The sequence below is a fragment of the Silene latifolia genome, chromosome Y, assembly GCF_048544455.1.
Source record: "Silene latifolia isolate original U9 population chromosome Y, ASM4854445v1, whole genome shotgun sequence".
Lineage (NCBI taxonomy): Eukaryota > Viridiplantae > Streptophyta > Magnoliopsida > Caryophyllales > Caryophyllaceae > Silene > Silene latifolia.
In genome coordinates, this window is record NC_133538.1 from 201,810,619 (window position 1) to 201,837,117 (window position 26,499).

Sequence of the window (26,499 nt, forward strand, 5' to 3'; positions counted from 1 at the left end):
AGGATTTAGGCGCAGATCCTTCGTCAATTTTGTTAGGTTTCCCCTTCACAGCTTCTAAGACCTTGCCTTCACTGGCTAAATCTAGAACTTATCCGTCAGTCGGGAGCAATGTGATCTTCCCATTCTAGACCAATTTTGCTATAAAGGCCCGGAAAGTTTGACACTTATCTGTGGTGTGAAGTTCAGTCATGTGCCACTTGCAAATTCCTTTCATCTCCACGCTGTCCACTTTTGAAAAAACCAACAAACGCTTATCCACCAGATGGTCAAACAAACGATGTGCTCTCTCCTCCTGCCAATCACAATTTGGAATTGTTAGCATTGAATGGACATCAAACATATTACATTTGAAGTTCAGTACTGAAAACGGATCATCATCCGTCTTAACACTATCACCACTTGAAAACAAAATTTGACCAGTATCAATCAAATCCTGCAAAATATTTCTGAACACAAAACAATTTTTTGTAGCATGAGATCTAGCGTTATGCCATAAACAGAAAGTTTTCCCTTTAAGCTCCTGCGTTGAAGGAATCTTATGATTTCCTTTCATTTTAATAATACTATTCGCATGTAGGTGCCTAAAAATTTCATCTCCTTTGGTTATATCAAAGGTGTAAAGACGTTTTTTAGTATTTTTCATGTCCTTACTAGCAGACACTTCTTTCTTTTCTAATGGTGCGCATTGAAAAGGAGGCTCTTTTGGGATTTTCGCTAAATTAACTTCACATAAATCATCCTCTTCTTCAATGGTAACACAATTGAACGCTTTATGTTGTTGTTGACTTTCTTCACTCAATACCTGCTCATATTTACTAACTGATTCTGTTAGTGTGGACGTAGGCCACCTACACGCCAATCTGTGGACATATAGCTGTTCGAGAGCCACGTTCGGGGAAATATAAATGTTCTCGACCGAATCGCATTAGGTCGGCCGGGTTCGTCTCGATGAAGGTCTCGAAACGATGCATAGATGTTTGGAGTCGCCACCAAGCAACTATGGGATGCCTGGTAACCATTCGAATCCATTTTGTACCTCGGTCAAACGAAGCACAAAGCAGTACTTGACATAGGTACTAAAGATAAGGACTCGTTCCTCTTTTAGCATCCTATCGTTAGAATGACTCTCGTGTGCCCTGGCCCCTGAATAAGGTCATCCACTATCCAAAGGTTCTGAGTAAGAGGTGAGGGTACGTATTGGGAAGCTCTTTAATCGAACACCCAATCCCGCCCGCAGTAACGGCCTCTACTGATCGATCTTGGTTGGTTAAGTGCAAAAGTTGATGAAACGGATAAAATGCATGAATGCGCATCCACAAGTTTAAACCTAACATGTGAAATTTTGCTATGTCGGTTGTTTATCCAAATATCAAGTAATAGATGTTGAGTTGGATCTAAGATTGATTTGCACGCAAAGACGGAAATTAAACATCCATTTACCACGTTAGGTTTACGGTGCTTAACAAGATCCATTTGTAAAAAAAGGTGTGTTTAAAACGTGAAATGTAAAATATAAACTCGTCAATCTGATCCGTCATGTATTCGGGTTGACCGAAATCAAGATCGTCCTAGATAATTGCTGATATTGACATTGATTGATTGATTGATATTGATTAATTGATTCATACTCTTATAAAAATACCTCTTTTTGGCACAAAGACATAAATTCAAATTAGATCAATATCAAAATGGTCCTTAGAGTAATATCAATAATGGTTCTTTTTCTTGGGGTCTTCAATAAGAACCCCAAATTATAAAGTTTCTCTATTGCAACTGAAAGTTGTTCTTAAAATAAAGAACCAAGTTCTAAAATAAGAACTTAATTTGTTACATATTGGAATTTGATGACCAGTAAATATGACTTTGAAAATTGTAAAAGGCCAATTACATATAATCTGTTTTCAATTTAAGAACTTTATATAAATATGATCTATTATAAACAAAAGTTTTTAAATATTGAAATTACTAAATATAAAGTTTTTTTTATTGCTATTACTCTTATATCTCCTTTGACACCGAAAAAAGAATACGAGTAATTTCTAACACCTTCCGACCAGTAAGATGATTATACATCTGATGCACTATCTCCAATTCTATAGTTTATGAGCATTCTAATAAAGGTTTTGAGTTTTATTTTAAAGTTTCTGAGTTTTACTATGAATTTTATGAGTTTATTCACTTAAACATTAAGCTCTAAAAAATTACAATAAAACTCAAAAATATTACTATACGTTTAGTTAAATTTGAGTTTTGGCGGAAAAAATATTAAAATCTAACCTATAAACTTTAATATGCTAAAAAAAATACACATATATGCTCAAAAACAAATAAAGTTTGAGGTAATAAACTAAAAAAAAAATACATATATGCTAAAAAAACAAAGGGATATTCTACATGATACCCCTCAATTTTTTGACTTTCTACATGGTACCCCTACCTACACTTTTTAAAACATACATGGTACCCCTAATTGTTGTCATTATCACTAAGTGTACCCTTAAACTTTATTTTCCATCAATTAAACTCAGTTTTAGGCGTTAAGTGATTACTTGGACACGAGCTTGACATTTATCATCCCATGACGTAAATGACTCTATTAGGCTCACTATCCATCTTTCGACGTGATAATTTGGCAAGGATTTACTAAATTTTCCGTCAAAAACTTTTTAGCCCATATATATCAATAAATATTAGTATCGAGATGGATATTGAGCCCAATAGAGTCCCATGGGATAATAAATGACAAGTTTGGTTAGGCGTCCAAGTCATTACCTAACGCCTAAAACTGAGTTTAATTGATGGAAAATAAAGTTTAAGGGTACAGAGATAATGACAACAATTAGGGGTACCATGTATGTAGGGATACCATGTAAAAAGTCGAAAAATTAAAGGATATTTTGTAGAATATTACAAAAACAAAAAAGTTGGAGGTAGTAGTATGTTGCTTTTTCTTCCTTCCGACACTCACAAAGACCGTTCTCCTCCTTCCTCCTCACCTCGACCAGCTCGTGACGATCTCAGCTTCTCTCCTTCTCTCTACTTTCTCTCTAATGACAATTATGACTCCTGCTCCTGTCGACGTACGCTTTCTCTCTCCCTATCAATCTTCACAGTTCTACTCTTAATTTGATTTTCATTTTGTTATTGATTTTGATTTTGATTTTGTGTTGATATGATTATGATATTATCCACTGCAATTTTAGTAATTTATTAGGATTCGTTAATTTAGCTTAATTAGGGTTTTAATTTGTTGCGTGGATTGTTGATTTTGCAGCGGCATGAGGATGAAGAGATGCTCGTGCCGCATTCCGATATTGCTGATAATAATCAGCCTATGGAAGGTCTCATTTTTAATTTCCCTTGCGTTTTCTGTGTTCTGTTGTAGATTGATCTTGTCACGACTCGGTTTATTTGATCTAATTGAGTCTCGTGTTAGTGCGATTGAGATTTGTTAGGTTATTGATTAGGGGTGTCTCTTAAAGACTCTTTTTATTGGTTAAACATTCCCTAATAAATGAGTACTTTTATGTATAAAAATGACCGACTCACATTGGAAGACCGTCGTACACAAAAAGGGGACTAGTCTCTTGAACGACCCTATCAAAATTTTTCAGTTAATACACTAAAAATTTCCTAAAGAAAAGAAGTAAAATAATAATTATCCATTATGGGAGACACCTCGAGAGAATTATCAGTTAATTAGACACTGAAAAATATCAGTTGATTAGATTGTGTGCAAAGTATCAATTGCTCACTATGGCCCAATCACTTGTTTACCTATGACTAAAATATCCCTTAGTATAAAAAGGGAAACAATGATTGGGACGAAGGAAATAATACTCTAAAAACTACGTAAAGATAAGTAACATCAAATAATAACTGTCCATTATGGGCGAAGTTTGGAAATAACATTATTGTTAGATTGTCTCAAATGAGAATTAGTGTTGAACTGTTGATTAGGTTATTGATTGTACAATTTCTGTTGGCAGTGGTTGCGCAAGCGGAACCTGCAAATGCTGTGGAGAATCCACCTGCAGAGGATCCTCCAACGTCGAGGTTTACTTGGAAAATCGAGAATTTCACTCGGCTGAATACCAAGAAGCATTATTCTGAAGTTTTCGTTGTCGGTGATCATAAATGGTATACTGCAAAGTTTTTAAATAATTCTGTTGTGTTGATAGTAAAGGAAAGTTGTGTATTGGACTGTTAAGGTAGTCGCTAATGGTCGAATCGTGTATTGGACTGTGCAGGCGGATACTTATTTTCCCTAAAGGGAACAATGTGGACTATTTGTCAATGTATCTTGATGTTGCTGATTCTTCTAGTTTGCCTTATGGGTGGAGTCGGTATGCACAGTTTAGCCTGGCTGTGGTGAATCAAGTTCATAACAAGTATACTGTGAGAAAAGGTATCCTCTTTTTTGTATCCGTTACCGTTCTTTATGTCTTATCTGTTACTGTTCAGCTGTTCTTTGTCTTCTTAGTTGTATCTTGATGTAGTAAGGCTGTAAAGGAGTCATGTTGGGTTTGATGGTTCGTTCATTTATATTGAAATTTGGTCTCTATTAGGGTTCCAAGTTTTTTTAGCGTCACTAGTAAGGTGCAGTGACCATATTGTCTATGTTACAAAACTCGGTTGCTTTGTGGCGTGTGGGGTGACTGAATACACATAGCATGACTGTTTCACTGGGCACACGACGAAAGCTAATGTGATCCGAGCATAGGGTGTGCCATCTATGTGGTTGGAATGATTTGTGTAAATGTGCTACACATTTTTCATGATCTGCTTGCTCTTATGATATTTTTTGAAAGAATGATTTGTGTAAATGTACTTCATCTCTTTCAACTAAGTATTTGGTAGTATTGGCCAGTTCGTCCAGACATTCTGTTTTCATTAAATGCCAATTGAAATTCTGCAGATACCCAACATCAGTTCAATGCCAGGGAAAGTGATTGGGGCTTTACTTCGTTTATGGCTTTAAGTGAGCTTTATGACCCCGGTAGAGGGTATCTTGTGAACGATACTGTTATTATCGAGGCTGAGGTTGCTGTTCGAAAGATCGTAGACTATTGGTCCTACGACTCAAAGAAGGAAACTGGATTTGTTGGACTTAAGAATCAAGGAGCAACGTGCTACATGAATTCTCTTCTTCAAACGCTTTTTCACATTCCTTATTTTCGAAAGGTTTGTTGAGGCCATTGGTAGTCTGTACCTACATGGTTTATGGAATACAAATTTATTTTCCAGAGAGCTAATTGTGGTATTCATTGATACTCAGGCTGTATACCATATGCCTACAACTGAAATTGATGTGCCATCAGCAAGCATTCCTTTGGCTCTTCAGAGTTTGTTCTACAAGCTGCAATATAGTGACGGCAGTGTTGCGACAAAAGAGTTGACCAAATCTTTTGGCTGGGATACTTATGATTCTTTCATGCAGCATGATGTGCAGGAGCTGAATAGGGTTCTTTGTGAAAAGCTTGAAGATAAAATGAAGGTGCTGTTTTTGACCAAAAAATCTTCATGTTCCGTTTCATGGTTCAGTTTTAGGTTTGTTGATTTTTTTTCATGGCAGGGTACCGTTGTTGAGGGTACCATCCAAAAACTGTTTGAAGGTCATCACATGAACTACATCGAATGTGTAAATGTAGATTACAAATCTACTAGGAAGGAGTCCTTCTATGGTAATTTCTGTGCCGAAATATCATGTAGAGACCTCTCTCAAAATCTTGGGAGCTTGGGTTTGAGGTGGTCTGAATTCACAATTTTGATTTGTAGATCTACAGCTTGACGTTAAAGGATGCCGTGACGTTTATGCTTCTTTTGATAAGTATGTGGAAGTTGAGAAACTGGACGGTGATAACAAGTATCATGCTGAGCAATATGGTTTGCAGGTGAGGAGTTTTCATAGTGCTACATATCCTTCTTGGTTTCAAAGCATAATGTATTGGCATACATGTAGATTGTATCTATTACTTATTTTTAATTTGTGCATGTTCCCCCCCCCACCAATGATCGTTTTATTGCTCTTGTGATAACAATTCTTTTAAGTAGTTTCAACATGTTTCAGCCACCAGTGGGAGTTACACATTTTCATTGCTTGTTTGGTTTTGGTTATTTCAGGACGCTAGGAAGGGTGTCTTGTTCATTGATTTCCCCCCGGTGCTTCAACTGCAGCTCAAAAGATTTGAATATGATTTTATGCGTGACACTATGGTGAAGGTTGGTCAAAGCAAACTCTCTTATATAGGATAATTTGATATAGCATATTATGATTAGATGTATACTGTTCTATCTTGGGTGTATGCTATCTGTTCACTCCTATTTTTTTGGGCTTTTCATTTCTATTGCATTCAGTATTTCAGTTTCATGTATTTCTTATTGCTGATTTTTGACTTATTAGTGAATGTTTTTTTTTACTTCAATATGAGTCACACTTGCGTTTTATGACACTTTGTAGATCAATGATCGCTACGAGTTTCCTCTCGAACTTGATCTTGATCGTGAAAATGGCAAATATTTATCTCCTGATGCTGATAGAAGTGTACGCCACTTGTATACTCTCCACAGGTATGAGTGATCCTTTGAATATTTTTGACGCTATTGACTACTTAGGACCAAGTAGTAGCACCTAATTAGAGAAGTATAGAAAGGAGAGAAACGAAAATCTATTTGGAAAAAAGAAGGTGATTAGCTAAACTATGCTCGACTTGAAGAAGAATTGTCTACATGAATGGCTTGCCACATGGTAGTATTAACTATTAACACAATTGTCTTCAGCTGTCAGATGGCTGATTCTTCCAAATGTATGGGATAAGTAGTAATAATATATTAATATCACTTCTCAGGAAGTGAAACTGATGCATTATTATAATTAAAGATGACTGATTCTTCCAAATGTTATCTGCAGTGTTTTGGTCCATAGCGGTGGGGTGCATGGTGGACACTATTATGCTTATATACGGCCAACACTTTCGGAACAGTGGTATGCATCTGCCTGTTGTTTCTTATTTACTCTGTATTATTTTTTTATCATGAGTTTTGGAAATCTATTTTCTTTTATTGGTATTATTGTCAGCATTGTATATTGAACTATGCCGTTTAATTTAATGTCGGAAGGTGTCGTTTTATAGATGAGGAGAAAGGAAAGAAAGTAACACGGGGTTGGCAAGATGGCTTAAAACCAGTCAAAGCTTCCCTCATATAGTTGAACAAGAAGGCACCTTTTTTAAAGTACCTGTTGAAGTATGAGACTTTTAGACTTTTAGTGTATTCTAGAAGTTTCCGGAATGTTCTAGATTTATCCGAAATGTTCTAGAATAATGTAGAAACATCTAGAATGTTCTAGAATACTCATGTACATACTGGAATAGTCTAGAAGAGTCTAGAAGGGTCTAGAAGAGACATGAATGTTCTAGGTGTGTGTAGAGAAACCTAGAACATTCTAGAGATATCTTGTATGTATAGAAAAGCCTAGAAGCTTACAAGTCTAGGTCACTCTAGAATGCTCTATTCTAGAGAATTCTAAGAATGTAATCCAAAATAGAGGTCTTCTCCTCCCATTTCAAGTATCCAAGTGTAATCCAAAAAAATTTCGCCACAAATCAATACACAATAAATTCCTTCAACTAAACTCCAACTAAACAAACTAACAACTAATCTCCACTCTACTTCCTATACTCCCCCATACACCAACAAGTGGTATCAAGAGCTCTAAAGATCTCAAGGGCAACAAAATAAAACTATGGCTTCCGCATCAAACACTCTATTGCCCACTCTTCTAGATTTTCTAGATTTATTTGGAGGAGAAAATTACGACCATTGGTGCATTAAAATGAAGCTCTTCTTAAGAGCAAATGCACTATGGGAGATAGTGGAAAATGGTCCCCAAAAACAACAAGTAGGTGTTCCAACCACCGTATCAACCTTAAAGGAAATAATGAGGATGACATAAATGACACCAAAGCCCTGTGTTTCATGAGGGTTACCGGATTCGTAATACGAATTCGCGATTCGCTCTATTTAGCGTATCCGATACGTTGAGCGTATTAGAAATAACACAATTCGCTAATACGTATCGATTCGCTTAATGTACTAAACAAATAATAAAAATTAAAAAACACTTAATTAATAATAAAAATACTCAAGAGCCATATTGATTACCTAGATAAAGGACAAATTACAATATTGGAAAATGGTTTCTCTTATGAAAGTTCTAGACTTCTACTACTCTACTTGACTACTTTATGTCATTATGACTATCTACTATCTCTAGAGCCCATATTAATTTGCCTTACCGATCTAATCTAATGGCTCATATCATATAATCAAACCCAAGAAAACCATTCAACTTATCTTCATCTTATTCACAAATCGAACAATTTAAAATAGTAAAAAGAAATTCATCTCTTCTTCAACTTAGCATTAACAACTACAAGTCTTCTTGTTTGATCCTCCATCCTTGCCCTTCATCTCAATTTTCCTTTGAATCATTTCCTCCATTAAAATCTCAAAAATCCCATACTTTATGTCAGAAATTAAGGTGAAATTAAAACTTAATCTACTAATTTCACATCAAAATGGGTAAATAATTGTAAGTATCTCTCATATACTTTACTTTTTTCTTCGATTTTCCTTGTTTTATCAATGTAATTCAGTTCGCTCTTTCTCGGCGTATTCATAAGGAATTGGACCGTACTGATTCGCTTTCGTATAACGAATTGATACGATCGTATCGATTCGCGATACGGTGGGGGTGAAGCGTATCCGGTAACCCCTGGCTACTTTCATCTTTAATTCCGTTTCGGAGATCATTTTTCCAAGAATAATGTGGGCTTCTATCGCAAAAAAAGCATGAGATTTACTCCAAAAAGAATTCTATGGTGATGAAAGGATAAGGGCAATACGCCTTAATGCCTTAAGAAATGATTTCGAAAATCTGCAAATGGGGGAGAATGAAGACATAAAAACCTACACTTGGAGAGTAATGGAGACAGTTAACCAAATGAAAATATATGGTGAAGATGTCGCCGATACGAGGATTGTGCAGAAAATTCTCGCAACTTTGACGAAAAAATTCGACATGATTGTCACTGTTATTAAAGAATCAAGGGATCTATCGAATCTCACTATGACGGAGCTAATTGGATCCTTACATGCCCATGATTAGAAATTCAAGACGGAAGAATCTTCTTACGAAGATGCAATCTGGAATTTGGAAGAAAAGAGGGTAGAAAGAAATGTGACCCTAATCCCTGATCATCCAGGGCATTCACAAGATGATGTTGACACTACCAACAATGATCCTCCATCAACTCCTATGCATGCACACTCTCCTCCTTCAAACGACAATTCGGAGAATGCTACGGGACCTCGAGGTATGAAAGATCTCTCCGAAATTTATGCAAAATGTCCCGTTATTAATCTGAATGAAGAGGAATGTGAGAGATGCTACTTCACTTTTGAGGAGCCAAAAAACTTTGATGAGGCTTCCAAACACAAGGAGTAACAAGAAGCTATGGAGACGGAAATAAACATGATATAAAAGAACAACACTTGGGAGTCGGTTGACAAACCAAAAGATCGAACGGTAATTGGCGTAAAATGGATCTATAAAAGCAAGTTAATCCCAACGGTTCTATCAACAAATACAAGGCAAGATTGATGGTCAGAAGATACTACCAACATGATAGAATATACTACGGAGATATATTTGCTCCAATTGTTCGTCATGTTACCGGCTCGAGGAGGAGACGTACATCAAGCAACCTCCATGTTTGGCGATACAAAAGAAAAAAGAAAAAGAAGAGTAATGTTCGAGTTCCTCAGTTTCAAGCTCACTGTTATACCAAAAGTCTCAAGGAGGAGTGTTGAAGTATGAGACTTTTAGTGTATTCTAGAAGCTTCCGGAATGTTCTAGATTTATCCGAAATGTTCTAGAATAATGTAGAAACATCTAGAATGTTCTAAAATACTCATGTACATACTGGAATAGTTTAGAAGAGTCTAGAAGGGTGTAGAAGAGACATGAATGTTCTAGATGTGGGTAGAGAAACCTAGAACATTCTAGAGATATCTTGTATGTATAGAAAAGCCTAGAGGCTTAAAAGTCTAGGTCACTCTAGAATGCTCTATTCTAGAGAATTCTAAGAATGTAGGAGGAGGAGGAGGAGGAGGAGGAGGAGCACTATAAATAGAGGTCTTCCCCTCCCATTTCAAGTACCCAAGTGTAATCCCAAAAAATTCACAACAAATCAATACGCAATAAATTCCTTCAACTAAACTCCAACTAATCAACTAAACAAACTAACAACTAATCTCCACTCTACTTCCTATACTCCCCCATACACCAACAGTACCCCATGTTTTCAGTTGGAAAGGAGGATAAACTTTTTTTTTTTTTCAAAACAAGGACAATCATCTCTCCGCCAACCTTTTTCACCTTCGCCTTATCTGTACTCGGACAACACGCTGGTCGCCAGCCACTCATCTTTGTAACACAGGTTAACAAGCTCTTAAAAGGGAAGTTGGTGGAACTGGCAATAAAGGTGAGTTAAGGGTGGAGGAGGCGGGTAAGCTATAAGCGTAGATGGTGGCGCCACCGTGGTGGAATGGAAATGGGAAATGGATGGGGGTAATCAAGGAGACTGAGGAGGGTATGGGGGCGCAGGGTGAGGTTAGAAGCATGGGAGGGGTATGGGTTAGTGTCGCTGGGTTGGTTGTAGAGATAAATGCAGTAAGTTGACTGGGGGATTAGCAACGGTAGAGGCAGGACAGTGTTTGATGGATGGTGGTGATGTTGACTGTGGTAGTGGTGCATGAATTGTGTTATGGTGACATATAACATTTGTGTTGTTCGAAAGGGCGGTATTTTTGATAGTAGATCGTGGGTGTTGGCACTGTTGTTTGTGATGATGGTGATCCATTAATTGAAACCTTGGATTGACTACGACTGAAACTCTAGGGCGGCACTTTTGATAGTAACTTACTGAATCTTAAACGCTGCTTAACTGGCACATCAGTTGTTGGTTCAGATGCTGTTTTGTTGAATATTTTGTGACAAGTCTGGCTACTTGCTAGTGATTTAAACTGCGGTTCCTCTATCTTTCTAGTTTTCACATAGATTTTGCCACTGTTTTAAATCCTTAGTTGTGCTATTCAGGTATAAATTTGATGATGAGCGAGTTACAAAAGAAGATATGAAGAGAGCTTTGGATGAACAGTTTGGTGGTGAAGAGGAGGTATGATTACTTAGGGTTAGGATCATCTAGAGTTGTAAAACAATGATATGGTAGAGTCCCTGATTAGGGTATTAAAGTGTTTTCTCATTCTTATGTTTAATTACTTGTATCACCATCTATTGTTCTTTTACAATTTGTGATGAACTCCATCAACTCCACCAAAAATGAACTCTAGAGTTTCTCAACACGATGATTTAGCATTGTCTAAGAATTTTACAAACGTGATTCGTTTCATGTTTTTATTATTTTTGCTGCAGTTACCACAAACAAATCCTGGTTTCAACAACACTCCCTTCAAATTCACAAAATATTCAAATGCCTATATGCTTGTGTATATACGTGAAAGTGACAAGGACAAGATTCTGTGTAATGTGGACGAAAAGGACATTGCTGAACATCTTAGGGTAAGACTATAACATTGCTATGATTTTTGTTTGCTTTCTAGATGCAATGTTTCCAATTAACCTATTACATTTGCTTAGGAGCGTTTGAATAGAGAACAAGAAGAAAAGGAGTTTAAGAAGAAAGAGAAGGCAGAGGCACACCTGTATACTATCATAAAGGTGACTGCGTTTTTTTAAAATTGTGTCCTTGTTTGGATTTTGTCCATCCTCTACCCAGGTTTTGACGCGTACTTTTACATTTGAAGGTTGCACGTGATGAAGACCTCAATGAGCAGATTGGAAGGGATATTTATTTCGACCTTGTTGATCATGATAAAGTTAAATCTTTTCGTATACAGAAGCAAATGCCATTTAACCTTTTCAAGGTGCCACTTGAATTTTTTATCGGTCGCTGTTAATTTTAGTTTGCAAATTACTCTTTGTTAGTGCTTTTTATCTCAACTCCACTGCAATACTGGAGGAACTTACTTAAAGTCTAATCTTTTACCCAAAATAATTCGTGAGAGCTTTAAGATTCGTAGCTTTGCCAATGCCAATACTACAACAACAACAACAACAACAACAACAGAGCCTTAATCCCAAAATGATTTGGGGTCGGCTGACATGAATCATCCGTTAGAACCATGCATGGGTGAACGCACACCTCAAAAATGCGAACAAAATAGAAAAGGAAGAATGAAAAACAAAAGGGAGAGTGAAACATAATACAAAAGTCAAGGTAAACTTATAGGTTTTAAAAATCGAATTCCGGATTTCTTTTATAAAAACTTAAAATTTAAATCGAGAATAAAGATTTGAAAACCGAAGTAAAATTTAAGGGTCCGGAATACCTTAAAAGTGAACAGCTTTGCCAATGCCAATACAGTGTGATTTTATGCTCTCTGTCTAAGCAAGTGTTTTTATGGTAGTTGAACGTATATTGCTTATAACTTTATATTCATTTATCAGCAAGTTGAAATTCATTTTCTTTTTCCTGAATCCCTTAATCACTGTGTTCATCACTTCGTCTTTGGTAATCTTGGACAAGTACTTGATTTTGTTTGAGTCTGGTGCAGCACTTGATTTTCTAATAAATGGCTTGTACATATGAGGATTTCATGCATATGAATGTGTTTCATGGTTATTTAATGTGCAGGAAGAGTTTGCTAAAGAGTTTGGTATCCCGGTACGATTACAACGATTTTGGCTGTGGGCAAAGCGCCAAAATCACACTTACCGACCGAATAGACCTTTGACATCATTGGAGGAAGCCCAGACTGTAATTTCTTTAGACCCTACACTTCCAGTTACAAGTGCATAATTTTTTTTTTCCCGCATTTACTGTGGATGTGTTGAACTGTTGAAGGTGAAATGGATGTTATGTGCATTACTTTTTTATTTATTTTATATTTCTGTTATAAGTTGAAGAATCTTTATTTAAATCATTATAAAATGAAAGGGATTTTGTTTGAGGAGTTTCTATTATGGTCAACTTTATTACATCACAGGCTGAAGCGGGTTAGTGATCAAATAATGCTTTGCCATTTGAGCGTTTTAGGCAGGTGATGTTTACCTCTTTTGCTTTTTATTGCCTGCAGGTTGGACAGCTTAGGGAAGTGTCAAATAAGGTTCAGAATGCAGAACTGAAGTTGCTGTTGGAAGTAGAGCTTGACTGTGTAAGTATAGTTAAAGAAGCATAATCACTTCATCAAGCATTTGCAGTTGCGCCAGTTATATTTGTTGCTTTATTATATTTCAGAATTTACGGCCCATCGCACCTCCAGAAAAGACGAAGGATGAAATTTTACTGTTTTTTAAGCATTATGATCCTGCGAAAGAAGAGCTACGGTACTACGTCATATAGTTGTGAATCCTTTGATTGTCTAGTACTGTTTTACAAAATTTACTTTGCATTTTTCTATTTTTTTGATGTATCTGCAGTTATGTGGGAAGACTTTTTGTCAAGGCTAATGGTAAGCCAGGAGAAATTTTGGGGAAATTGAAGGAAATGGCTGGCTACGCTGCTGAGGAGGAGATTGAGTTATATGAGGTTAGATGTCCACAATCTTATATGATAGATAATTTAGCGCGTGATGTAGTTTTGATATTTAATATATTGATTTCAGGTTTATTTTGGATGTTGCACAAACTAATGATGTTGCTTTCATGGTTTTGAAGTTTTTGTTGCGCTTTTCTTTTGTTAACATGTGAATATACTATCTGCAGGAAATTAAGTTTGAGCCAACTGTGATGTGTGAACATATTGATCTGAAGCTTACGTTTCGGGGTAGTCAGGTGGGGTTCTCTTATACTCCGCATTTATTTATTTATTTATTTATTTATTTATTCAACCACTCTTTTACATTTATAACCTCTGAAACTTTTTCAAACTTATTTCAACTTTTATTGTTTTTTCTTACCAGCTTGAAGATGGAGATATAGTTTGTTTCCAGAAAACTCTACCTGCTGAAACTGCAGGAAGATACCGCTATCCTGGTGTCCCCTCATTTTTAGATTATGTGCAGAATCGCCAAGTATGATCCCTAGTTTAGTATGTATATTTTTTAATTTTTGAAGCCACCGAACTTGGTTCCAGTTTGTTTTTGTTTGTCCTGCATTCTCGTATCTTGGAATGTGCTTGATGGCACTTTTGGTGTCTCTTAAAATGTTGGTGGATAATTTTATAATAGATATTGTTCTAATCATAATTTGGCAGAAAATTTTGTATTTTGCTGGTTTTGAAGAGAGTTACGAGCTTTCTTGTAAATTAATTTGAATTTCATAGGTGGTTCACTTCAGATCACTGGAGAGACCCAAGGAAGATGATTTTTGCCTGGAGCTGTAAGTTACACTCCTGCCTTTTGGAGCATTTGCCTTTGTGTATGCTAGGTTTTAATACAGATTGTATACATGGATATTTTATAATGAATCCTATTAATTGGTTGAGTTCTTCATACTGTCTCGATCTTGTCGATGGATTGTAGATCAAGACATCATACATACGATGATGTAGTGGAAAGAGTGTCTCGCCAACTTGGCTTGGATGATCCATCGAAAATTAGGCTTACTTCTCACAACTGCTACTCTCAGCAGCCAAAGCCACAGCCTATTAAATATAGGGGTGTGGATCACTTGACAGACATGCTGGTCCACTACAATCAGGTATTTAGCTTTATTGCCTTGGATATAATCATTTTTCCATGTTCCCTGTATGAGTTGTTCCGGTATACTCCACTTCCGTACAAATCTGCAGACTTCGGACATACTCTACTATGAAGTTTTGGACATACCATTGCCAGAATTACAAGGCTTGAAGACACTCAAAGTTGCTTTTCATCATGCTTCAAAAGATGAAGTAAGTTTTTTTTTTTTTTTTTTTTTTTTTTTTTTTTTTTTTTTTTTTTATGAAAACACATCACAATTTTTTTTTTTTTTTTTTTTTTTTTTTTGTACTGGTATCTCTTATTTCATGATATTTGGGTGCCTTTTGTCATCAGGTTGTTATTCATACTAGACTGCCGAAACACAGTACAGTAGGGGATGTTCTTAATGACCTGAAAGCAAAGGTAAATGCTTTGTCTCATATTGCTGTGTGTGCTTTGGTGGGTTGCAGTATTTGCCGTTCTCATACTTGGTAGTAATTCGTTTATTTTAGGGTAAATTGATAACTTATACCTTCTATAATGTCATTTTTCAAATTTTATACCTAAGATAACTTTTTTCCAAAACTTATACCTAACTTCCCAATTTCTTCCAAATCTGATATAAAGTTGCATTTCCGGCGAAACAAATGACAATGTTGCCGTTTTCCCCTTTCTTTTTAACCCATCTAGGCTATCTTACACTCATTCCCCATAATTCAAAACCAATAATAATTTATCCGACCACTTTAACCCATGAACATTCACGACCACCACCCTTACGAGCGACCTCCCTCTGCCTCTGGCCACCAATTCAAAATTGATCCCGATTTGCGGTTTTCCGTCACGTCCTCATTCAGCTGCTTTCGAGCAATACCAAACTCCCCTGCACCTTTCAGCCAATCGATTACCATGGTGAAACGCAGCTCCCATAAGATATGCACCCTCACCAACGCCCTTCTTCCATCGTCATTAATCTAATCGAGGCTTGTGGTGGTGGGTTTCATGGTGGGTTTGTGAATGGTGGGTCAGATCTGGAAGTGTTGGGCGTGGTTGTGGTGGTGTTCGCGTTTTAGGGTGGTGATGGCATTGGGCGATGATGGTGTTTGGGGGGTGATGGTGGGGTGTTGAAACATTATTAGGTGAAGGTGATTAGGGGCAAATTTGGCAAACACCAACATAATTTATCATTAAAACTTGATTTTAGCTGCAATCCGGTCATTTTTCTTACCAGAGGTGAAATTTGGTATTAAGTATGAAGGAAAATAGGAAGTTAGGTATAAATTTTGAAGAAAAATTATCTTAGGTATAAAATTTAAGAAGTGGTGTTATGGTAGGTATAAGTTATCAATTTACCCTTTATTTTACTATATCAAGTTGGTATTATTGGCAGTCCCAAGATTTTTTATTTACTAAGGTGAGCGACAATGTGGTGAACAATTTGCAAGCTTACTCTAAAGTCTTAACATTAGTTGGCACAGCTCCTTCCAAATTTGTGAAAGTTCACTCAGCTTTACTGGAAGTGATTGCAATATGTAACTCGTGTCCTCTGCAATAGGTTGAATTATCACATCCTGATGCTGAGCTGAGATTGCTTGAAGTATTCTATCATAAGATCTATAAGGTTTGCTTAGTATTGGCGATATTTATCATCCAAATTCTGAACAGTTTTTAGTATAGACTAATAATTCAATCTTGATGTTTAATTGTTGGTTTCCGCAGATCTTTCCACCAAATGAAAAGATAGAGAATATAAATGATCAGTACTGGACATTGCGAGCAGAAGAGGTCCGTTCCTTTGAATCAATTAATTTCTCCCATGTGTATTGATGTTGTGATAAGACGTCTCATTTGTTAGCTCAACTTAGCCTACATTGTAATGTAATGAGGGTATGGAATAGCTCTTATCCATCAAATTCATGATGTAATTGCTTATGATTTATCAATGATAATGTAGGCGTTTAAAGGTGCTTTTATGTATTAAAAAAAAACACCAAAAAAAAAAAGATAACTCATTCTTCTTTGTCTGTTGGTGCAACTTTCCTAACTTCCATCCTTGTGCATAGTTTACTTGTGCCCATGTTTTTGTAGGGCTGTTAAAAGCTCCTTTTGAGATAATTTTACTATTGGCAAAGCTCTCATTGTGAACACTATTCCATTTTTGGCTCTTTTGATTACTTAAATGTAATTGTAGATTCCCGAAGAAGAGAAGAACTTGGGCCCTCAAGATCGGCTAATTCATGTGTACCACTTTACTAAGGAAACAGCTCAGAACCAAACGGTAGCTATCTCACATTCACAAACTATCATGAATTCATGATAGACCTCCCTTTGTTATTGATTTTATGTTTTCAGATCTGTTGGAACATTTTTTAACTATTTGGTCATAACAGCAAATCCAAAACTTTGGCGAACCCTTTTTCTTGGTGATTCATGAAGGGGAAATCTTGGCTGATGTTAAAGGTAGGATTCAAAAGAAATTGCAGATTACAGATGAAGAATTTTCAAAGGTATACTTTTTTTCCATATCTTTACTATCAGTTAACACAATTAGAAATCTCAGTGCTATTGCTGTTGCTTTTTCTTATAAATTCATCTTGTTCATTGCTTTGGTTGGCCAGTGGAAGTTTGCATTTTTGTCCTTAGGCCGTCCAGAGTATCTCCAAGACACTGACATCGTGTCCAGTCGTTTTCAGGTTAATAGCATTTCCCGCTATATGATGTTTTTACATTATCTGCTTACAATAGTTTTTCCCGCCCACTCTTGTTAGAAATATTGTTCTGAGTTTTTGTCTTTGTTTTTCTTCAGAGAAGAGATGTGTATGGTGCATGGGAACAGTACCTTGGATTGGAGCATCCTGATACTACCCCAAAAAGAACACACACGGCGAATCAGGTAATAGTCTTTTTGTTGCTTGCTAGCCTGCCCTCCTGCCCATGACTTTATAAATGGAAGTGTTCACTTCTTTGTGGTTGCTTTGGTTAAATAGCGTGTCCGGATGTGGTCTAATTCGAGGAATTAAACTAAGGCTGCATCCATTGTTATCTGCTTCCTTTGTCCAACTTGATACTTTACACGTTCCATTTTGTTTGTCATAGTTAATAGTTTATTGTTTTTGGGCATGTTTCTTGTGGTGGAGATTGACTGTGCGACTCCCTTCGATATTTTTCACGTTGGTAGGATTTTGATTTTGCTTGTATGACAAAAAAGATCCCTGCACTCCCTCCCCTCAATATCTCTCCATCCTAGTTTAATATCTAAAAACAGGAATTGCATCTCCCTGTGTCCTGTCACTTCTTTTGTCTTCAATTCCCTCGATCCAGTCAATTGTATGACCTGGTCTCAATCCACGCTAAAATTGTATTACGACCAACCACATGAAATGTGAATAAATTTCAGCTGAGCATTGTTTGGATAAGAAATTAGGAGGGAAGTGGAGGGGAGGGTGGTGGATTTAAGGGAAGGGAGAAGTGGGCATTATCCCTCAGCCCAATCTAATATCCGGGAAAATGCATCCCTCTCTTTTCCTCCCTTTCTCGTGCCTTTTGGAACCTTCCATTCAACAAGGCGATAAAGTTCCAAAAGTGAAATTTCTGAAATCCTAATTTAACCAAGTAAAATTTACCAAAATTTTCGGATACGAGAGTTGAAATTTCTATTAGGTGATCTGTTTAAATACATTTTAAGTGATAGTTAGACATTAGCTATATTGATGCTGAGTCAGTTAGATATCTTCACAATCCTTGTTGGTTGGCTTTTATCATATTCTAAAGTTGATGTATGTGCTTTATTAATCATCTCCTTTCGTTATCAAATTGCAGAATCGCCATACTTTTGAAAAACCTGTAAAAATCTACAATTAGCATGATTTGGGGACTAGATTTTGTATGCTTGGACCGTCTCTGGTTCCCCCGACGGAGGTTTTGACATTCAATGTCGATTGCAACCCCCGTCAAGTTTCAGATGTTCCGTTCTCTCTAATGGAATTTGGTCCTATGGCTGTACGCCTGTACGTGTGTTATCCTTTGAACTCACCCTCGGTTGTAGCTTGTAAGTTAAGAGAACTTTTTTTTTTGGCAGTCGACGTAAGTTAAGAAAACATGAGTACATAAAATGAAGATTTTGGTTAGGGATGTATACACAGGATAGGACCGATTCTGTTTATTTAGGTGTGTTTAGTCTTTAGATTATGAGGGTTGTGCGAGGGTCTTCCCGTTGCTTCTGTGATAATTTCCCCTCCTTTTTTCGCTTTTATTATTTTTTTTTTTGTGAAAGAAGCTTGTCAGGATTGTAGCTTTTATGGGTGAAACATTTTACTATTTACCGGTGGAAGAGACTTGTATGATGTAATGTTCTCTTCTTTGAATATTGTAAATCGAGTCATTGATGATTTTAAACAATGATTCCTATGTTCTGTTTCATGCGATAATTTCTGGATTAAGACTATTTTTCTTGGCAAAATCTCATTTATAACGTCTTACAACCGGTTAAAATAATGTAAAAAAAGAAAGGTGGTTGTGACTTGTGAGAGGTCATAATATATTAATACGTTTTCATCACACGCAAGAATAACTGGTTATTCTGAGGGTGGAAAAAAACCATTCCCTTTATTTTCATAGTAGTTCAAGCCCATTTAGAGGGGTCTGGATATCCTCTGGATTTAGAGCAAATAAGTCTCTCTCCATTTATTCCTCTCTTCATTTCCTTCCATTTCTTATTAATGGTCTAGATTCCGTCTCAAAACGATCTAACGGTTAGTTGAATGAAAAGGTTGAAAGTAAATAATGATTAAATAATGTTCTATTAGAGGAAATGGAGAGAATGAGAAATGGAGAGGATTCCCTCTCGATTTAGAGGTGGGTCTCAGAATCATTTTTAGCAATGAAAACCTCGGTGTGTGGGATCTCCACTAGGAGTTGTGGCTTCAATTTTTTATATATATATATATATATATATATATATAGAGAGAGAGAGAGAGAGAGAGAGAGAGAAGGGTTCTCATAAGTCTTTACATCTTATGAGTCCCTAAGTCTTTATAAGGACCTTAGGATGGAAGGGATGGAGGGATGATATTACATCTCATTCAAGGGTCACAAATGAACCTCCCTAATCTCCCTCCCTAATCCTATATAACTCCTCCTAATCTTGTATAACTCTTTCACCATTCTAATCTCTCAACTCACTTCCTCATTCACTCATCCTCTCTCATTTCTCACATTCACTCATCTCTCTCATTTTCTTCCCACCCTCTCTAAACAAAAAAAAAAAAAAAACCAAACTGATACAAAAAAAACCCAAACTAAAACAAAACAAAAAAACCACTCCACCACACACCACACCGACCCACCTGCTAACCACCACCACCCCACCACACACCACACCCGACCCACAACCCGCCAACACCACCAGACCCGCCAACACCACCAACCAATCCCGACTCCACCGCACCACACCGCACCACACCATCCATCCCTCCACCACGACCGTACCTCCCCGGAGCTCAGGCAACGCCGCGACAGACGACCAGCAGCAACCTCATCACGCTTTCCTCATCACGACCGAAATACCACCACTCCTTCTCCTCTACATCTCCGGTCAACAACAAGCAGCCGCATCCCTACCCTTCTCCTTTCTCTTTTTATTTTTCAAATCTGAAAAATTTATGTGGTTCTTGTTGTTGTTGGTTGTTGCGCTTCATATTTCGATTTCAATTTTTTTACACATCTGGTTTTCGAGTTCTGGTTTTGTATTTTGTTTTGTTTTCTTATATTTTTTTTATTTTGTTATGTGATTCTTTGTTTTCATATTTGGTTTTAGTTGGAATTTCAAATACCCCACTTACAAAAACCGTATCTGAGTATTTGAAAGTTGGTTTTTGTATTTGTTTTGGTTTTTTTTTTTTTTTTTTTTTTTTTTTTTTTTTTCTGATTTCCAGATCTGATTTTTACCTCTAATAGTTTTTTTGGTTTAGATATTTTTTTATTATTTTAGATTTGGTATTAATTTTCATCATATCTATTGGTGATTTTTTGTTAAATTTTAATGACATTTTATTTGTTATATATATAATTTGTTGATTTAATTGGGCTATACGACTAAAATTATACAATTTACAACTAAAGTTATACAATTTACTACTAAAGTTATACTATTTATGATTAAAGTTATACTATTTACGACTAAAGTTATACTATTTATAATTTTTTGTTATTTGGTTTTTTCTTAGATTTACGTTTTTTTTGTTAGATTAACGAGTTTTTGTTATTATGGATTAAAGTTATTTTCGATTTTTTTGTTCTTGTTATTGTTGGTTTTTTTTAGATTCTAATCTTAAAGTTCAGATATTTTTTTTTTTTTTTTTTTTTTTTTTTGCAATATTATTGTTGTTTGGGCATTATAGTTTCATGTCTGGGCATTATAGTTTCATGTCAGTAGTTTTGTTATTATGGATTAATGTAGTATTGTTTAGTTTGTTTCTTCTTCTCATTTGTTTTTATTTTTCAGATTTAAAATTTAAACTTATATGTGCAACTTCAGTGGTCATTGTGTACAACTTCAATGCCCTTATGTGCAACTTCAGTGATCATTGTTATTTGGGTTTTTTTTATATTTGGTTTTTTCTTAGATTTACGGGTTTTTTTTTATATATATATATATATATATATATATATATATATATATATATATATATATATATATATATATATAGAAATGGGATCAAGTGAGTCCCTTAGTGTAGGTGAGTCCAATGAGTCCTAATCTAAACCATTAGATTAGAACAAAATTAAGGGCTAAGATTGAATCTGAAAATAAAAGCCCTATATAAAATCCACAAACCCTAATTCTTTTCATTTCACTTCCTGCTACTTCTCTCTCTTCCTCCCTTTCCCTCTCTTCCTCCCTTTCTCTCTCCGTCCCATCTCACTAACCCGACTACCCAACCCCGCCGCCGCCTCCGCCTCCTCTCCTCCCGCGCCCTCTTTTTCTCCTCCCCTGCCTCTGCTGCTTCCCTCGGTCACCACTACCGCCGCCCTCTGCCTCCCTTCCCCGTGCCTCCCTCGGCCTCCACCACAAAAAAGGTCGTCCCTGTCTGTCTCCTCAACCGCGGCTGCTCCGTCGTCCCTCGTCATCTTTTCTTCTCTTTTCTCTTTTTTTTTTTGTTTTTTTTTTTCCAGATCTGGAAACTCGGGAAAAGGGGGAGTCGTGTGCGTGGTGGTGTGGTCGGCGTTGTGGTCGTGGCGTCGCTTATACTGCCCCCTGTTCATTTTTTTTTTTTCAATTTGTCGGGGTAAGGGTGTTGGTGGTGGGTCAGGTCGGTGGTGTTGGTCGCGGTTTGTGAAGGCTGCCATTCTTTTCATTTTTCTTTTTTTTTTGTTCATTTTTTTCAGATCCGCTAGTGGTTGCGGAGATTGTTGGTGGTTGCGGAGATTGTTGGTGGTTGTGGTGATGAAGGTGTTGGTTTGGTGGTTGTGGAGGGGACTTGGTGGTAATGACATATTGATATGGACCAAAGTTTCAAAGATATGGACTAAAGTTTTGTAGATATGGATTAAAGTTTCACAAGACATGACTAAAATTACATTCCTAAAAGAATAAAGTTTCATAAACCGTTAGAATACATTACATAAATTCAAGTTAGTATAAGTTACATTCCTAAAAAAATAAAGTTTTATAAATTATGATTAAAGTTACAATCGTAAAACATTAAAGTTACAACCATAAAATTAATAAATCAACAAAAATAATTAAAATCAAAATTTTATATTAGAAAACGTCTAAAAATAAAGTTTCATAAATTATGATTAAAGTTACAATCGTAAAACATTAAAGTTACAACCATAAAATTAATAAATTAGCAAAAATAATTAAAATCAAAATTTTATATTAAAAAATGTCTAAAAAAAATTAAAGTGTCAATTTTTAGCATTAAAGTTTCACCTTTAAAACATTAAAGTTATATTTATAAATTAGTAAAATTAATTAAAATTAATTTTTTTTATTAGAAATTGGCTAAAAAAATTAAAGTTTCAATTTTTAGCATTAAAGTTTTACTCGTAAAACATTAAAGTTATATTTATAAATCAGTAAAATTAAATAAATTCAATTTTTTATATTAAAAATTGTCAAAAAAAATTAAAGTTTCAATTTTTAGTATTAAAGTTTCACTCGTAAAACACTAAAGTTACATTCAAAAATCAATTTTATATATTTAAAATAAAATTTTATAACATAAATCTAAATTTTTATTTATAAAATTACCTTAAATATTAAAGTTATAATTATAAAGAATTAAAGGTATACTCATAAATTAAAGTTTCATTTATAAAACACTAAAGTTTCCATCTTAAAATTTTAAAATCTCAACCATCAATCTTAGAAGATCAATGGCTAAGATGAGGACTTAGTGGACTCACCATTTTAGGTGGACTCATTTGAACTCATCTCTCTCTCTCTCTCTCTCTATATATATATATATATATATATATATATATATATATATATATATATATATATATATATAGAAAGTAGGATCATATGAGTTTGGTTTTTTTTGGTGAGTTACCCCTCTGAATCTAGACCATTGATCTAATCTAAGATGGATGGCTAAGATTAAATCTTACTCAACCTATAAAAACCCACTTTTCTCTCAATCTCCCTCATTATTAGAAAAAATCACTCTCTCTCCTCTTTTCCCCCCTAAAAAAGCCGAAATAAAAAAAAAAAAAAAAAAAAAAAAAAAAAGAACGACGACATGTTCAACTGTGTCAAATTCAATCTTCATCAAATTTCTTCAAATTGCAGGCTACAAACTCAATCTTCATCCTCAATCTTCATGATCCTCGTTCAAATTTGTCATCAATTAAGGAGATTCGTTGTCGCTTTCGCTTCATCTTAGTATTTCTCTTCAATTTTACTATATGTAAGTACTAATTTTGTTTTCTAGATCTGATTGGTGCGTTTTCATTATCGTTCTTATCTAATATCCTTTTCATTTTTGTTGATTCGTTGTATGTCCGTCTGCACTTATGTTTTGTTGTTAAATTGCTTGTTTTCTCATTATTTTCTCAATAATATATAGGGTTTTGAGTTTAATATGAGAATTCTAAACGATCTTGTGCATTTTCATGTTGTTTGTAAGCTGTTTCATAAGTTTTTTCTTATTGATTGTGTTATTTTGTATCTTTGATAATTTTTAGGGTTTTTGATTTAGATGTGTTACCACCACGAACTTTGTCTCTTTGGTGTTAGTTATTGTATTGCTTTAACCGAATTATTGTATTATTCAAACTCAGTTATTGTATTTTGGGTACATTATTATTTCTCTGAAATAACCAGTTATTGTATTGTGTTGTTTCAGTTATTTCAATGCATTAGTTGGATTATTGTATTTCATTTTGCTTAGTTACTTCATTCTGACAAAATATGATTTTATTTCTCTAAAAGATCCAATTATTTTAGAGTGTTTTTATGGTTATTTCAATACTTATGGGTCGTTATTGTATTTCAGTTGCATAGTAATTTTCAACTTACGTCCTTCTTTGTTTTTATTTCTTTCAGCGAGCTTTCACTTTTTGCTAGTTCAACCCTCATCGCCTAGACATGGTTCTCATTGGGATGAATGGGGAAAAGACACCATCAAGACAACTTCTTGTTAATGTTTAACTTCAGGGATGAAGTATGAGACAAAGTACACAAGTTCAATCATGGCCGATTATTGTAAAGTTCAATCACAGTTATTGTAAAGTTGATCACGGTTATTGTAATAATTTACGGAAATTATTATACGACGCTGATGTAATTACTCTATTTTTATGTTGTAAAAAAGTGTTGCTTATGTCAAATTCAGATTGCAATTCATCTTCTTCCGCTTTTTATCATCCAGCTTCTTATTCATCTTCCTCGCCTTCTTCTTCTAAAGCACGCTCAACAAATCGGGAATGGCTATATTAACTCGACGATACAATAACGGTGTTTTAATAATACAATAACTGGGTTAAAGTAATACAATCATTGAGATGTAATGTTACAACAACTGCATATGAATGTTTGAATATTTTTGAGTTTTACAATAACACAATTTATTCATTATAATAATTGAGTTTCTACATTACAATAACTATAATTACGATTTATACGATAATGATATCGAGTTTCTACATTACAATAATTACATATATTAGAGTTTTACATTACAATAACCGAGTTTGTACATTACAATAACCGAGTTTGTACATTACAATAATCGAGGTTCGAATTTGAATAACTATTAAATAACCACGTTTCTTCATTACAATAACGGAGTTTCTAAACAACTGGGTTAACTATTAAATGACCAAATATATACATCGATTATTCCATGAACGTCGTCCGTGTTCAACGTGATTCAACTGTAAATCACCAAAAATAATGAATTATTTCATTGAATATATTATATACATCCAAGAAGTAACTCGACGATACAATAAGCGTGTTTTAATAATACAATAATCTGGGTTAAAGTAATACAATAATTGAGATGTAATGTTACAACAACTGCATATGAATGTTTGAATATTTTTGAGTTTTACAATAACACAATTTATTCATTACAATAATTGAGTTTCTACATTACAATAACTATAATTACGGATTTATACAAAGATCAATATCGAGTTTCTACATTACAATAATTACATATATCGAGTTTTACATTACAATAAGCGAGTTTGTACATTACAATAACCGAGTTTGTACATTACAATAAGCGAGGTTCCGAATTTGAATAACTATTAAATAACCACGTTTCTTCATTACAATAACGGAGTTTCTAAAGTCAACTAGACATTTTAACAAACAGTTGATGTGCTAATCTAGATTACAAACAATTTTCCAGGATTATGATAATAAATCATCAATCAAATGTCAACGGTAGGATAAACAAGCATACTAACGGAGTAAAATCAGAACACATAAGTTATTCTATTACATTGCGTCGATTATTCTATTACATTGCGTCGAGTTATTCTATTGAACACCGATTATATTTGCTCATCATGATTCAAATTTTGCAAATCACAAAAATATCGAAATCTTTTCAAAAGTTGTTGTAAATGAACAAATTTTCTATTAAATTTGTTGTTTCCTAATGTTATTAGTCACAAAATTTAAAAAATTATGCTTACCTTCTTTTCATAGTCTTACATTAGGGTTTCTCCATATTTGGGGCTAAATTTGACGGATATTGCTTGATGCAATCGAATTAATCGTAAGATAATCACTTAATTTTATGCTTTTCGTTTTGAATTATTCCAGTTTTGTGAAGAATTAGTTGAATTGTGACATGAATTTGAAGAATATAGAAATATGTGGAGAAGAATGAAGAACACAGTGAACAAAAAAAAAAGAAATAAACGCACAGGAGGATTGATTTTAGGAGAGAGAAAGATAGAATTATTTTATGAGTGTTTGTGTGGGTTAATCTCAGCCCTTGATCTTGTTAGATCCAATGGTATATAAATGCGGGGGTAACTCACGAAAAGTGGCAAACTCACCGGATCTTGCCTCTATATATATATATATATATATATATATATATATATATATATAATGAGAACCGTGAGAACCCTTACTAAATCATCCTCAAATCTTGTTCCGAAAGTTTTGATGGATCATTTACCCTTAGTTTAGTTTATTCCAACACATTTTTAGTATAGCTAAACAAAAACTTTTAATTTTATTAACAAAATATAAACTTA

At 34.9% G+C, this 26,499-nt stretch overlaps 1 protein-coding gene across 2 annotated transcripts; it reads left to right on the forward strand.

The window, feature by feature from the left end:
• Positions 1-2,931: 2,931 nt before the first annotated feature.
• LOC141631952 (ubiquitin C-terminal hydrolase 12-like) lies at positions 2,932-24,606 on the forward strand. Of its 2 annotated transcripts, none has more exons than XM_074444553.1 (32): positions 2,932-3,080; positions 3,275-3,341; positions 3,990-4,140; positions 4,251-4,408; positions 4,919-5,184; positions 5,279-5,497; positions 5,576-5,684; positions 5,779-5,894; positions 6,124-6,222; positions 6,461-6,570; positions 6,911-6,985; positions 11,162-11,240; positions 11,498-11,644; positions 11,723-11,803; positions 11,890-12,009; positions 12,780-12,902; positions 13,222-13,299; positions 13,383-13,471; positions 13,565-13,673; positions 13,850-13,918; positions 14,047-14,157; positions 14,409-14,464; positions 14,608-14,785; positions 14,877-14,978; positions 15,121-15,189; positions 16,322-16,387; positions 16,486-16,551; positions 16,958-17,044; positions 17,157-17,273; positions 17,385-17,459; positions 17,573-17,659; positions 18,586-19,193. In XM_074444553.1, the coding sequence occupies exons 1-32, from the start codon at positions 3,051-3,053 to the stop codon at positions 18,625-18,627; spliced, it is 3,351 nt and encodes a 1,116-aa protein (XP_074300654.1). In that variant the 5' UTR covers positions 2,932-3,050; the 3' UTR covers positions 18,628-19,193. The 2 variants fall into 2 exon arrangements, with proteins under 2 accessions (XP_074300654.1, XP_074300653.1); XM_074444552.1 differs by lacking the exon at positions 18,586-19,193 and adding an exon at positions 24,323-24,606 and having other exon boundaries at positions 2,942-3,080.
• Positions 24,607-26,499: the final 1,893 nt, after the last annotated feature.